This window comes from Micropterus salmoides, unplaced genomic scaffold (genome assembly GCF_014851395.1).
Source record: "Micropterus salmoides isolate LMB-PRFRI ecotype aquatic unplaced genomic scaffold, ASM1485139v1 Ms_hic_scaffold_1, whole genome shotgun sequence".
Classification (NCBI taxonomy): Eukaryota; Metazoa; Chordata; class Actinopteri; order Centrarchiformes; family Centrarchidae; genus Micropterus; species Micropterus salmoides.
The window spans coordinates 18,449,466-18,463,559 of record NW_024040040.1 but is presented as its reverse complement, the minus strand read 5'-3'; the positions used below and the strand labels follow the sequence as shown (position 1 = coordinate 18,463,559).

Sequence of the window (14,094 nt, the reverse complement as noted above, 5' to 3'; positions counted from 1 at the left end):
TACAATGAAAAATACAGTATTTGTGATTCAAAATAATGGTTGTTGAGAAATGAATTGGAGACCCCCACAGATGCATGATTTTACTGCTTCCATGGGAGCTCAGGCCTCCTTCTGGGAGCTGAGCTCCCACTGGCTCCTATTTAACTCGAACCCTGGCCCTGGGCTTGTTGACAGACGTTTTCCGATGGTTTACAAACTTGAGTCAAACAAGTCTTGCCTGATTATTGTTAGACACTGTTGGAAGACCAGGCCCAGATTATATTCCCTGTTCTAAATAACCTTCAGCTGCAATCAGGTCAACTTCACAGAATATAGTGTTAGAGTAGGGATGAAACGCTTTGAACTGGTCTGGGAGTCAGTAGTCTTACACTTAAAATTTTAAAGAGTTTCACTGTGAAATTTTAAAGAATGACTAACAAGCCAGTGTTCGTACTGAGAGACAGCCCAGGACTGTGTTAGCTTTAGCTGAACAAGTGGGATTACAGCATGCTAGTTTAGGTAACAGCTGATGTGTAATTTGTAGTTAGTTCAGTGCATTTAATGCATGCGATCTACAAGCCAATGAAAGAACTACACAAACACGTTCAATCTTATTCATTAACATTAATTGATATCCAATCACAGTTACCTAAGTGTTTGAAGCGTGTGCTCCCATCCTTATTGCCAACAGAGCAATGTAGCTAGCACAGTATGCGTTGTAGTTGCAAAACTTCATCTTTCAATAAAATGCCAGCCCATCTTGGTTCTCCATCCATTTGAATCAGACGCTGGTCACTGGTCGCACCTTACAGTCACAAATGAACCCACCACGCCACCAAGTCCCCTTCACATTTGAACCTTTTCTCTGAGTGCTTTTATCTCTTCACTTTGGGTGTTGGACTTTAAAATTCACTAGGACTCATAAGGATTGAACTCACATCCTCAGAACTTCTGATCAGGCTCCCAACACTCTAAACTATCTGATCTGAGACACGTTACTGTTTTTTCTCAAAGCTTTTCACTGTTTCCATTGGACATCCAACTATAAAACTGACTGATAAGAGTGAAGACAGAACCCACATCCTCAGAACTTCAAACAAAAATTACATGAACTTACTTGATATTCAGAGACACATTGATTGGTAGACAATTATAGCAGGCAATATCAATGACTCAGCAGAGATCAAAACACCAGTCAGAGTATTACAGCTTATCACCTCCTGCACTGCTGTCTACCACAGTCAAAGAAAACAGGTATTATTCCTACTCTCAGAAAATTAGATATGAAACATGAAGTTTGGCGTTAGGAAGTTTTGCAACTATGCATCTGTTGGATGTACTGGTTTTCGGAAATATTGTTTAGAGGTTTTCCTTGTGAACTGCAACAGAACTGCCACAAGACTAGAACTTGATGTTTTCCACATGGTTAGAAATAGACAAATCTGAACAACATTGTAAACAATATCTATTTATTTAGATATTCCAGAAATATTCTGATATACTGTAGTTTATTATAACTTTGCACAAACACGTAATTTGACACAGACACATTACATTTAAAGGGAACTCAGACTCAACAGCTCAGTGGCCCTCTGACACTAAAAACTTCTTTGTACTTCTCTAAAGACTTTAAAACCATGAACATGGCATTGATGTATCAGTATAGTGTGTTTTATGGATTTAAGATAGATATGTTATTTGAAATTTTTTTGACTTGACACGGATTCAGAGGACAGGACAGGACTGCAATACAGACACAATGGTAATGTCACACATTTTGGGTCTTAAATTTAGTAGAAACAGGGACTTTACATGCGTTTTCATTAGGAATACCATTTCAATTACTGTTATTGTGTGTTAATTGATTTGTGTTAATAGTAAAAAGAAAGAATGTTATACAACACTGACATATAGTAGAGAAGCAGCAAATAACAAAACACTCACAGTGCGTTGGTGTGGATTATGGCACATATCGATCTTGTATTATGTGATTTAACATTATCATTGTCAGAAGGGGAAGGCAGGGTAAAATAAATAATTATGTTGATTACTGGAACGTGCAACGGTATGGTTTCCTTAAACGTGGAAATTTTGGAGGTATGAGGTCATATAAAACAGACATGTTGATATTCCTCTGTTAAGGCATGGAATGAGCAACGAGGTAACAGCCATCTATACTGCATCGCTTCATCACAGTCAGTGAGCGCAAGACAACATCACAGACACGAAAACCAAAACAACGTGACCAGCACTGCAACATCAGAACAAAATGAATGTCTAAATGTCTTCTGGGTCTTTTGTAAATGTTCTAGGTTTTCAGAATTGATATTTCAGACCACAGAAACACAAGGTAAAGATACAGTCTTTGGTCACAAATAAAATCTGCTTGTGAGCAGAACAAGGTACACTGTAGAATAAATGGGATATGTTTGACATTATGATTGCATTGCACGGAACAAGTCAATGGTGGATTTGCTGTTTGAAAGTTTCTGGCATTTATGTTGAGAAAACAAGGATTTATTGGGGAAAAAACCCATTCAAACCAAAAAGAAGTTTTGGTCCTGCTTATTAATATATTTTGATCATAGCTTTAAGAATTATGTAAAGCTCTTTTGCTGTCTGTTTGTCCTCTATAAATATTTATACTGATATCAGTGTAATAACTAAATTGATATGCAATTTAAAGATAAGTTCAGCACAAAAGCTAGAGATGGTCACTGCTACTCTGCTAAGATATTTAGCTTTAGTAGGGGTTTAGCTGCCCCCCATCATGATTCAATTTAAAAATTTATAAAATAACCTATTAAATTTATTTTATGTTAGCTTTAATTATGGTTAAACGAACTTTAACCTTTACTACTGAAATTTCAAATTTACTTAACTTGTTCTGTTGACATTTTACAGTATAATCAACACACTGAAAAACTCTTCTCAATTTCTTGATCCTGTTACATATAATCACATAAAATCTTTAATATACATACACTGTACTGTATATTTACTTTATGTCATTTAATAAAGGGTGCTCATTTCTCCTATAGCTTTGGAATGGCTCTTAATACACCTTTAAAACCTTTGCAGCACTTCCTGAACTGTACAAGCTATAGTATTTCTTTTTTAAATTTATATGGATCTCCTAAATATAGACATCTTTAATATTTAAATTGACAGTATTTGAAGCTTTAATTGGTTAATATCAATAATTTAACCATTTCTGATCTATTAACATTTGAATATTTACCAGCATTATTAATACTTTGTATGTCATAAAATATAATTAAAAAATAAATCTTTGCTCTTGGGGTAGAATAGACCAGCACGGGTCGACTTAAAAATCCAGCATGATTTCAGTTTTCTATGATGAAAGAGACAAGCAATAAGGTAGACTGCTGCTAAAGTAGGCTGTACATTCAACCCTCCGGCTGAGGGGAAAACAGAAATGGCTTTTAGGATTTTGCGGGCTACAGATGGAACAGAAATCAAGTCGGTGGGTTACAGACACACTTGAAGAGGCAGGGGGTTAGCGTGGAAAACACCCACACTTCTGCCTGTACATTCCCTTCCTTTCAAACTATGTACTTTGTGCATTGTCACTCAATCGGCGTACACTCTTGCTCTTAAATGTTTTGAAGTTTGTGCCGCACAGCCTCCCTGTTATCCGTACCCTGCAGGTATCTATATGGCATTTGGCTTGGGCTACACAAAGTAAAATACAATCCTCTCAGACGTGGGACTCATCCAGGTCCAGGTCGACGGGGGAGAGGTGGAGGGGCAACCGGCGGGGTGAGCGGCGGGGTGAAGGGTGGGACAGCAGCGGGGTGAGGAGGGGGTTCTCTGTGCCATCATCCTCACTGAGCTGCAGCAGGGTGTCACTGCGAGGCAGGAGTGCCGTCGTGTCCTCGTCCCCAGGACTTTCTCTGATCCTGTGTGGCGCAGGTGGTGGGGGAGGCAGGAGAGGGGTTGGCGGCAGAGGCGGTGGTGGCGGGGGCCCCGGGGCCGGCGCCGAGCCCAGCACCGGGAGCGGTGGAGGGAGAGGAGAGGAGGTGCGGGACAAGGTGAGAGGGGAGCAGGTTCGGGAGAGGGGCAGTGGGGAGCAGGTTCGGGATGGGGGTGTTGGGGTGGAGGGGCGTGAGATGGAGGGGGGAGGGGAAAGGTTGCTCCGGAGGCCCCACTGCTCTCTCTTCTCCTTGCTGCTTATGGCCGGAGGGACCTGGGGGAGAAAACACTTTCTTCCTGTAGTTTCAGCTTTTACAGTGACATAGCCTCCTCACTTAAGGGACAGTACGCACAAATTACACAACAATCTAAACTTTTATTCCTCTCCTCTAGTGGAGTCTGGTCAGGCAGAGTTTCGATTTATTTGTCTGTATGTTGAAATATCTCTGACATTTTTGCCACCATACCAATACAATTGAGGTGAATGGGTCTTCTTTTTAAAAGAACAGTTTAAATAGGGACTATTTCTTTGTTTTGAAAAGTAGTTTAAATGCAGCTGTCACAGTGAACTCTGGATTATCCAAAGCAACTAGAATGTCTTAAATAATGTAAAATCAGTGTTTTAACCATCAAAAACAAAAATCCATTCACCTCCATTGATTTGGGTTGAACAAAGCTGAATTATCTGCATGGCTAGATGCCACTAGAGTAACTACTTTGGAAAATATCCATCCATCCATCCATCCATCCATCCTCAACCGCTTATCCTGCATACAGGGTCGCAGGGCGCTGGAGCCAATCCCAGCTGACATTGGGCAAAAGGCAGGGTACACAGGACAGGTCACTTTGGAAAATATGTTTTTTGTAATTTCGGTAAACCAACCTTATAGGTACTTTAATATTTCCACCTCTTTTTGTCAGTACATAACTAATCTATTAATTGTCTTAATCTTCAGTTTTGATATTTTTAAAAATGTAACATAAATGTCCATTTTCAGCCAGTCTAGTGGCACTAAACGTATAGAGACCCCAAGTATTAAATATAAAATAAGATATTATGAAATAATCATCAATAATCATTATGAAATAAAAACATGAATGTAAAAAATAATCAAATATTTTGTTTAACCTCACTTCACATTTTTTTGCAGCTGATTTTAATTTCACTCCAGCGATTTTTAGTTCAAAATGTACCTTTCCTGAAGACCATTTTTGTTTCTATGTGTTACCCAGTAGTGTGACTGATCACATAATTGGCTCAGACCAGTTTGTTTTGATAGACAAAGACATTGTGATGAAAAGTGGTGTTATGAATGTTGTAAAGTTCTTTTTTTAAATAAAAACTGCTAAAATTAAATAAAAACTTGTAGTAATATCCCGTGAAAGGATGGTTATACTACGTATTTTGTTATTATTTATTTAACAAAAGGTGTTTTTTATTTTTTAATACTGTCCACTTCAGGACAAGCAGTTTAGAAGTTATGTTTCAACAGTTACCTACCCGCCCCTGCTGCAGTCCTCTCTGCTGGACCTACCTGTGTGTTAGCAGGGCCGTGCAGGTCGGCAGTGACTGTGGCTGAGGAGGCAGAGGGCACTTCCAGCGTTGAGGACTTTGAAACGGCAGGACTGGCCTTCCTGACCTCAGCTGGAGGGTCCACAGCGCTGGGAGGTGCAGACGGCTGCTGGCTTTGATTCTCTGTAAAGGTCACTGACCTCTTTTGGTCTCCATGCGCTGTGGGGCACACATGCATGCGCATGTGGTCAAAACTAAGACGACAGTGCCAGCTAGCGACTCGCTAACACATCAGCACCACCAAAGAGAGTGGAGGCAGGGATGGGACAGGAGGGTTAGGCAGGGACTGGGAGGGGGATGCAAGACAGACATGCAGAGCGCCCTATTGGGTGAGGTTGCAGATAAAAGGAGCGGGCCGTTGCAGGGTGGAGAGGAAGGGTTAAGAGTTGTGTCTCACCTTCACAGTCCAACAAAGTTTCTTTATTTCGAAACATAAGGCATCAGACAGAACAGAGTGAGAAGAGTCAGTTTGGTGACACGTGGTACAACAACCAACATTGGAACAAAGACAGAGGTCATTAATGGGGAGGACGGGTCAGTTCAAGTCAGCACACAGAAATGAATAGTATTTTAATAAGAGAATTATGTTTTAACTGTATTAAACGGTCTCGATTTGGCTTGTGTGCGTGATCTGAAGTGCAGGGTAAGTCTGGTCATTTTTCAGTGAGTCACTAAATCTTTTTTTAAATTTCAAGACAGACAAAGATGTGCTTTCACCCTCACTTAGGCCCCACCCACACTACTGTGTTTTTGTTTTAGAACAGAGTCCTTTTGCTACGTTTGCGAAAACGAAGACCTAAAACAGACAAGTTTGAAAACGCTGCCGACCCCGTTTTTCATTTTGAAACTCTGGAGGGCGTTTTAGCTCTCTGATTGGGTCTTATAAGTCATTCAAAGCAGACACACGGTGCTACTGACAGTGTTTTTGACTTGTTATTTTTATTAAAATATTCTGTACTGTGCAAATAACACTTATCTGCCTACACTTGTTACTTTGCGGCGACTCCCAGTCTGTTTTCCGCCGCCACACTTGTGTGTTACATTCAGTGACAGTCCCAGCTCATTATTGGTCCGTGCAAAAAAAAATAATAATCTGGTCTGAGTCTTCGTCTTTATTACTTTATTCTTTCGTCAGATCTTCTGTAACTACGGAAGAGACCATCTGCTTCATGTTGAAACTGGCACGCGCATGCCCAGTGTACGTGAACGGCCACTAGATGTGTGTTTTCCATAGTTTTAATGTAGACAGAGATCAACTCTGATACGCAGCTAAAACGCTGGTGTGGACGGAGATTGTATTCATTTTAAAACTCGATTTTTAAACAAAAACGGAGTAGTGTGAATGGGGCCTTATCTACAAACCTACAAACTTGTGTTCAGTCACCAACATTAACACACACACACACACACACACACAGATGAAGGCATGTGTGCTGTTACCCAGTGGCTTGTTCTTGGGCTGGATGCTCCTACGTGTTGTAGAAAGCCTCGCTCCAGATCGACCACGTGGTTCATTCTTTGGAATGGACAGCAGAGGGCGACGTAGCTGCAGGGGAAGTCACAATGAAGTGCAACCCAGTACAGAGTGTTAGCTGTGTTTCCATTCATGCATTCTTCAGCAAACACTAATATTTTAGAATCTTTTAGCATGTATGTAATATGACAAATGTGAAAAATAAAAAAAACATGAAAGACAAAGTTGACGTCCACACCTGTCTGAGGCCTCGCTTTCTTCCTAACGGAGGCTGGATAAGAAGGTTCTGCTGGCCCGGTTCACTCTGGACACTGGCAACCCTGTTACAACCAGTCAGATGGACATATACACATGCATTCACACACACACACACACACACACACACACACACACACAAAAGACAGAACTACATCACCACGAAGGGAACAAAGGGCAACCGCATCCCCAGCTGTGCTCGCTCACTCACCACATCTTTGACCACAATAACACGTCGCTGCTATTCTACTTATTCACTCACTACACGGCACACACAGTATGCTACAAGACACCCAATCACAGTGCAGAAAAAACAGTGCTGCCATGATGTCATACACTGAAAACACAACAAGGGATGGTAGGGGCTGGAGTAGCAACGCTGACAATAGAAACTTGTGTGATGATTGCTAAATGCTAATTATCTTTTTTAAATCGTTTATTTTGGCCGTCATACATTTTAAATTCCCCTTTTTTAAGTGACACTAAAATAAGTTTGTAATTCAGCCATTATATAGAGCTAGAACTGATTTGAAGTTTGCAAAAGAAAAACTGGACTAAGAAAAAAAGTTCCTTGTATTATGGTTGCCACCCCAGTTCCCCCTTGCCCCTGCAGATTGGTATCCAGAGTAGGACGCCCAATTTGATCAGCGAGAAGCCTGATAGACACGTAAACACTATGAAACACCATGGCACCAATGGAAGAGAGGCTGACTTTGTTGATGGCACATCAACTGTAAAGACCCACAGCTAACAGAGGAGAAACAGAGGCAGAGTTCCCTGGCCTCGGGGCTGAGGGGGTCCTCTATGTATTTTTGTTTTTTTTTTGGGGGGGGGGGGTTAGGATAGCACAGCAGATGAGCTGAGAAGATGAGGGTCAGTGTGGAGCTCAAAAGGAAGTGGAGGGGTAGGGGACAGAGACAAGGCACACTGGACCCACACAGAAAGAGATAGAGACAGGTAAGTGGGGGGAGGGGGCGTGGCGGGCCAAGGCGGTTTGATTGGATGTGGATGAGTGATCAACGGTGAGGCGGCCAGTAGAGGAGGCCGTCCCGAGGTGATGCCCCTCCCGCTGGCGGACAGATGCAAGAACGCACCAATGGGACACACACAGAGAGAGGGCCACTGTACCTAGAGAGGTTACCCTCCTGCAGAAGGCCCTGGGACTCATCTAGCACATTGGGTTCACTGTAAAAAGGGGGGCGAAGGGGGAGAATGGGAGTTTAGGGAGCGTAGTCGAGATCCACCACCACCCAAGTGCCTGAGCCGCGAGAGCGGGGTGGGAAGCCAGGGCGTTCGCTCTGACCACAACATCATTCTTACCCAGACACAGAGTGTTAGCTACTTCACAATGCTGCTCTGAGACTGTTGAATAAAAATATTATAAATCGACAGAGATATACACAGAAAAAAATGACTGTGGTTATGGGATATGACTGGTTGATCCTTTTCAAAATGTTAATTCTACATATTACATAAACATCCCAAATTTGAATTGTACACGAACAATTATTGAAGGCAGCGCAGCTCTGGAAACAAACAGGAAATACTCTCAAAGGTTGAGTCCGACCTCAGCGGTTGAAGCCAGTTTGAAGAGTAAAGTACTGAAAGTTAAATAAATTGTTGCTTGTCGTTTTTTCTGCCTTTGTTCAGCTGAATCAAATGATATATAAAAATTCACAAGTGAATGAAAACCTTATTTTATTAGCCCTACTTGAGGTTTCACCCAGTGAGATTATTTCTGTGTGCACACCAGCTCACTATTTTAGTCCTGTATCGCCAATTGCAGAACAAATCATGAACAAGAAGATATTGCCCAAGGCTCACAAGCCAAGACACTAAATTTATTAAACAGCCGATGCTTTGAACCGACAAGGATCTTCCTCAGATTTAAACAAGGACATGGTTGTGTGCATTCAGTTGTGTACATACCCAAAACTCTTCATGGCTATAAAAGAAACAACACTTGAAGAAAAGTTAAACTTTGTGCTTGTTTGTACATGCATGATTCTGTGTGTATTTCTGTGCATGCATGTGTACGTGTTGGAAATGCTACCTGTGGCTGGGCAGCATGGTGGTGCGGGGGGCCTCTTGCTGCGAGGCTGCCGAGCCGGTGGCGTGGCTGGAGAAACGACGCTGTGCCATCACCCTGGGCAAAAACGCCTCGTGCTCGCTCACCACACTGGGGATACTCATGGAGTCATCTGGAGGGAGAGGGATGGAGGGCTGTGAGCTCAGTTCGGATTTCTACAAATGTGAAAATGCTTGTCAATGGTGTGAAAATGTTCCTGACTCTCTTCATCGTCCTCATCGGTGCGGCTGAGCGTGTCTTGGGAGGGTTGGCGTGACGGTTGGCTGTCCTGCTCCCAGACTGTGCCGGTGCCTGTGTTGGAGCGCGACATTGTGGCCAAACTGAGGCGATAGGCTGATGTAGAGGTGCCCACCGTGCTGATGGACGTCTTGCCCTGATAAGCTGAAGAGGGGGGCAGAGTCAAACAGAAGACTGGGTTAAAAACAGATTAGTTAACAACATTTAAAAAGACAGATTTCCACAATGTAAATGAAATGTAAGTTTTGGTGTCTGACCAGAGCCGCTGTGCACAGCCTCCTTGAGTATCTTGAGTTCATTGTTGAACTCTGCAAACAGGGAGCTCTTGCAGAGAGGTCGCGGGATGAAACGTCGCTCCAGCTGGTCAGCGATGTGGTGACGTGCTGTAATCTCCTCCTGGGACTCAGCAGGCTGGGTCAACAACTGCACGCACATAAACATATAAGGACCAGTTAGGAAGACAAAGACACACAGGCAAATTGTACATATGTGCACGCAATTATGGTGAATGGACAAAATTCACTGGTTCTTTACCTTGCACTGTATGAAAGGTCTCAGCAGGACAAAGATAGGGATACGGGTCCGGACAATGAAGTCAATGAAGTCCCAGAAGGCCAAGCCGCCCACCTTTCTCAGAGCCATCTCTTTCACCTGCAGGCTCAGCCGGTACCACTGGTTTCCCAGCGAGCGCTCAAAGCAAACCAACACCACCTTCAGAGCTGCAGAGCGAGAGAAGAAGGGAAGAGGATGAGTGGTAGGAACGAGAGAAGCTATAAAATGCTGTCCACTTCTCATTCATACCCAGATAAGCAGCCTGGCTGGTGGACTCTGCTAATCCCTCCCTGCGCAGGTCCTTCCCCGTGTCGCCCGGGGTGGAGCAGTGAGCTGGGGAAGCGTCCAGCATGAAGTTCTTGGTGCGGGAGGTGGAGATGATCCGAGGTGGCAGGAGGATATTGATGACCGTCTGGAGAAGCAGGAAGATCTCAGGTGGCTCCAGGTGGGGGCTATCTGCAGAAGGAGAAACTGAAAGAGTGAAAATACAAACAAGCTAGCAAGCAACAGATCTTTGTTTATGTTTTGGCCATTTAATCAAGCAGTGTTTCTGTTAAGGACCTACAGCAGGTTTGAATGTTAACCAAGAGCGTTGGGAAGTAATATTACTTTCCCCTAGTAGTGTAAGGGATTACTTCCAAAACAGTAATAATATTACAGTTATTCATCAAAGTAATGCAGCATTACTTTATTACTAGAATGCGATTTGTGTTGTTGCCCTTGACGTGTATGCGCCATTGCGCGGCAGGTCAGGGGCAGTTCAAGTTGAGAAGCTGGACCTTATGTTGTTAAAGTCAGCTGCTAGCCAAAAAGCTAAAGGAAGAATGAAGAGCAAGGAGATAGGCGTTCTTTCAACAGCTGTACATACTGACGTTACTTTGAGTTTGTCAGTCAAAGATCGTCATCGGTTGCAAACTTTGTGCAACCAGCAAAAAGATTTTAACTGGGAACAATTCTACATCTAATGTACTGAAGCATCTGCTAAAGCAGCACAGCAATTTGAAACTTGGAGAATGAAACTCTGGCGCTGACTGGGAGGCCGCTACTGCCAGTGATGCATGCACGTGTCGAGAGTGTGACGTTAAGCAACAATTTATGTGTTGTAAAAACACTGAATACTGCTCTTATAAAGGCATGTGCAGAACAATAGTAGTTCAAAAGTCGGGAGTGACTTGCTTTGTTTTTTATTTTGTTAAATACATAACCTACACTGTATATTTTTACAACAACATCTGGTTTAAGAGGCTGCAATGCTTTTAGATTGGTAGATTGTTGACTGTAAAATGGATTCATTTCTAAAATGAGCTGTTAAACAGGTTGTCAGTCACTTTTTGGGATTGGGGTGGGGGGGTGTAGTGTAAGTTATATAATTACTTTTTTAAGTAGTAATAAGTAACTTATTACAATTCACACAATATACCATATGTCACAAGATCAGAACAATACCAAATATGACAATGAAGAAAATTGCCTCTATGAAAATTGCATCCTTTAAATAACCTAGATTTATAGTAGAGTAGCAGCTTAAAAACAACAGAAGAGCACAAAGAACAAAATAAAAAAGTGGATGTAAGCTGTAAGCTCTTACCTTTGCTTCCAGAGCCAACAGTGAGCACAAAGGGAATGAGTAGGTTGAGCAGCATCCCCTCGCGCCTCTCCTGATTGGTGAAAGGTGAGATCACATGGCTGAGCGGAAAGTCCTCCTTCAAGGCCTTGGAGGGGGGTGGGGGGAAATTGGAGGAATTAAAAATTCTTTAACGTAAAATCAGTGCAGCGAAGAATGGATGTCCAGTCAGGTGAATAAGGGCCTACCTGGATCTGCAGGGCAACCAGTCGGACCACTGCTGTGCTGAAGGGCAGCGGAGGGGATAGGTAGGGGCTGAGGTGGAGAAGAGGTAGCCCATCTGCCACACTGGAGGGACCAACCACACCCATCACCTGGCAACACATGCCAATCATCAGTAAACAGTAATTATCTAGAAGGTTTTGCGCGTCTGCGTGTTACCATACCAGGTTGACGCAGACGTTGATCAGCGAGCGGAGGTGTGGAAGGAAAGAGATGATTGGCTGCCGTTGCAGGGTCAGGCAGATCCCCTCATCAGGCTGCTGGCCGCCTCCCACTCCACCTGTCTCCTGGAGAACACACACCCAAACAAATAAAAGCACCTTGATTTAAAAAAAATAAAATTCAAATGCCACATTCATGTCATGCAGGATGAAAAGGGAAATTCAAGATGTTGACCTGGAAACATTAACCTTATTTCTACCTCATCAGATTTTATTTTTTAATGACTTGAATGTGGCATAAGATCAAATCGACAAATCTACAAAGCGGAGGAGGAAACCACCAAATGCTGAGAATGATACCGGTGAAACACTTACCTCGTTATTAATATTCCCTGCCATATAATCATCACCTTTATGACTGCAATAAAGGCCGAAAGGACAGCAAATATAGGACACAGCAAAGCTCACAAACATAGCCAGCTAGACACTACAGCAACAGATCCTGGTGTGAGGCGCACACCTGTGACCAGTGTTCCCTCTGAGCCAGCAGGGTTCAGTCTTACATCATGGAAGAGGACGCAGCTCCACTTCTGGTATAGTTGCTTGTATTGGAACATTTTATTACAGGTTTAAAAGGCATGTTGTTTATGTTATTTGAGCTGCATTTTATGTATGAAAAATGCAATCACCAGCCAAAACTGACTGTGTTTCTCTGAAATGAATCATCTTCCATGATACCAGGCTGGACCCTGGCTTAGAGGGAACACTGCCGTGGGGATCCATTGTCAGTACACACATCCTCATACACCCAGGTATTTATTTTATTTATTGAACTCCTCTTGCACACACACCACGCCCACAAGTACCTGCACAAAAACACGCCACAGCAGCACTTACGGTACAGCACCCACCAAGGCAGCACTACAGAGGACAGTGCCAAGAAGCCGTCTAGCTATTGTACACACCACGGCACCGGCACAGCACGATACACTCACAGGGAGACAGAGAAAGAAGTGGGATCGTATTCAACAGACCTGGTGCATAATGCCTGTGGGCGAGCGCACCTGAGGGTAGGCATCTTGTGGATTTTGTTGAACATGCGGTCCAGCCGCTTGAGGATGAGGATGAGGGCGGGGCGGACGGCTTCTGACGACCAGTCGGTGATGGGCAGCATCTCCATGATGTAGCGCCGCAGCCCTCGGCTCTCCATGGTCAGCGTGTCGTAGGGCGCCAGCTTCAGCAGGGCGTGGGCGATCTCTGCCAGCCTGGGGGAGACACACAGACACACCTTCAGTGTAACTATGTATGGTATATTTTGCTATTTTAAGGATAAAGCCCCCAAAAGCAACTCTCAGCTAGTTGTTAAAAATTTACTTTTTTAACTGGACCTCTGCCTAACTGACTAAAAAGAAAATGCAGGTGGTGAAGATGAATGAGTCGCTCTCGTCCTTCCATTAAGCATCTTGCAGGAAGAGAACAATCAACGTACAAATGTTTATCAATAAATCTGATCAAGCATGATTTGAAATCAGTCATGAGCCATCACCTCATGTGAGACTTGATGTCCAGCAGCTCCAGGGCTGTGACCCGTGGCTCACCAGCGACGTTCTGCAGGATTTTGAGTCGCGGCCCACAGTGTTTGTAAAACTCTGTGCAGATGTTTAACAGGGACTCCCGTGGCCGGCGGAACTCCTCCCTGGCGATGCGCTCGTCCAGCTCCTCCCTCGGCATGCCCTGGCCCTCCTCCAGCAGGTGGAGGTTGTCCCTGGGTACATGCATACAAACAGGAGCTCAGTCTTGTCTGTTGGACTCCAGAACAGCGCTCTAGCCATCTTTTCTGCAACTAGGTGAGTTAAATGATCTCCTACAATTGATCATGTTATAGTCCTGACCTGGTGTTGACCCCTCCTGACATGGCGTGGTTAGCTGTAGTGCCTCCCTTATGGCCCTGATCACAGCGGGACATCTGGGGAGCTGTCATGGGCCTGTGGA

At 43.6% G+C, this 14,094-nt stretch overlaps 1 protein-coding gene across 1 annotated transcript in view; it reads right to left on the bottom strand.

The window, feature by feature from the left end:
* Window positions 1–1,434: 1,434 nt before the first annotated feature.
* The window catches only part of LOC119904722 (protein unc-80 homolog), a 56,577-nt gene continuing 43,917 nt past the window's right edge, over window positions 1,435–14,094 (bottom strand). Inside the window, 17 exon segments of the mRNA XM_038721445.1 lie at window positions 1,435–4,189; window positions 5,451–5,647; window positions 6,929–7,034; window positions 7,201–7,282; window positions 8,346–8,402; window positions 9,271–9,418; window positions 9,508–9,687; window positions 9,801–9,966; window positions 10,078–10,262; window positions 10,345–10,551; window positions 11,684–11,807; window positions 11,908–12,033; window positions 12,106–12,194; window positions 12,197–12,228; window positions 13,167–13,367; window positions 13,649–13,867; window positions 13,995–14,087. Coding sequence (XP_038577373.1) covers window positions 3,701–4,189; window positions 5,451–5,647; window positions 6,929–7,034; window positions 7,201–7,282; window positions 8,346–8,402; window positions 9,271–9,418; window positions 9,508–9,687; window positions 9,801–9,966; window positions 10,078–10,262; window positions 10,345–10,551; window positions 11,684–11,807; window positions 11,908–12,033; window positions 12,106–12,194; window positions 12,197–12,228; window positions 13,167–13,367; window positions 13,649–13,867; window positions 13,995–14,087 — 2,701 coding nt within the window. The 3' untranslated portion in view covers window positions 1,435–3,700.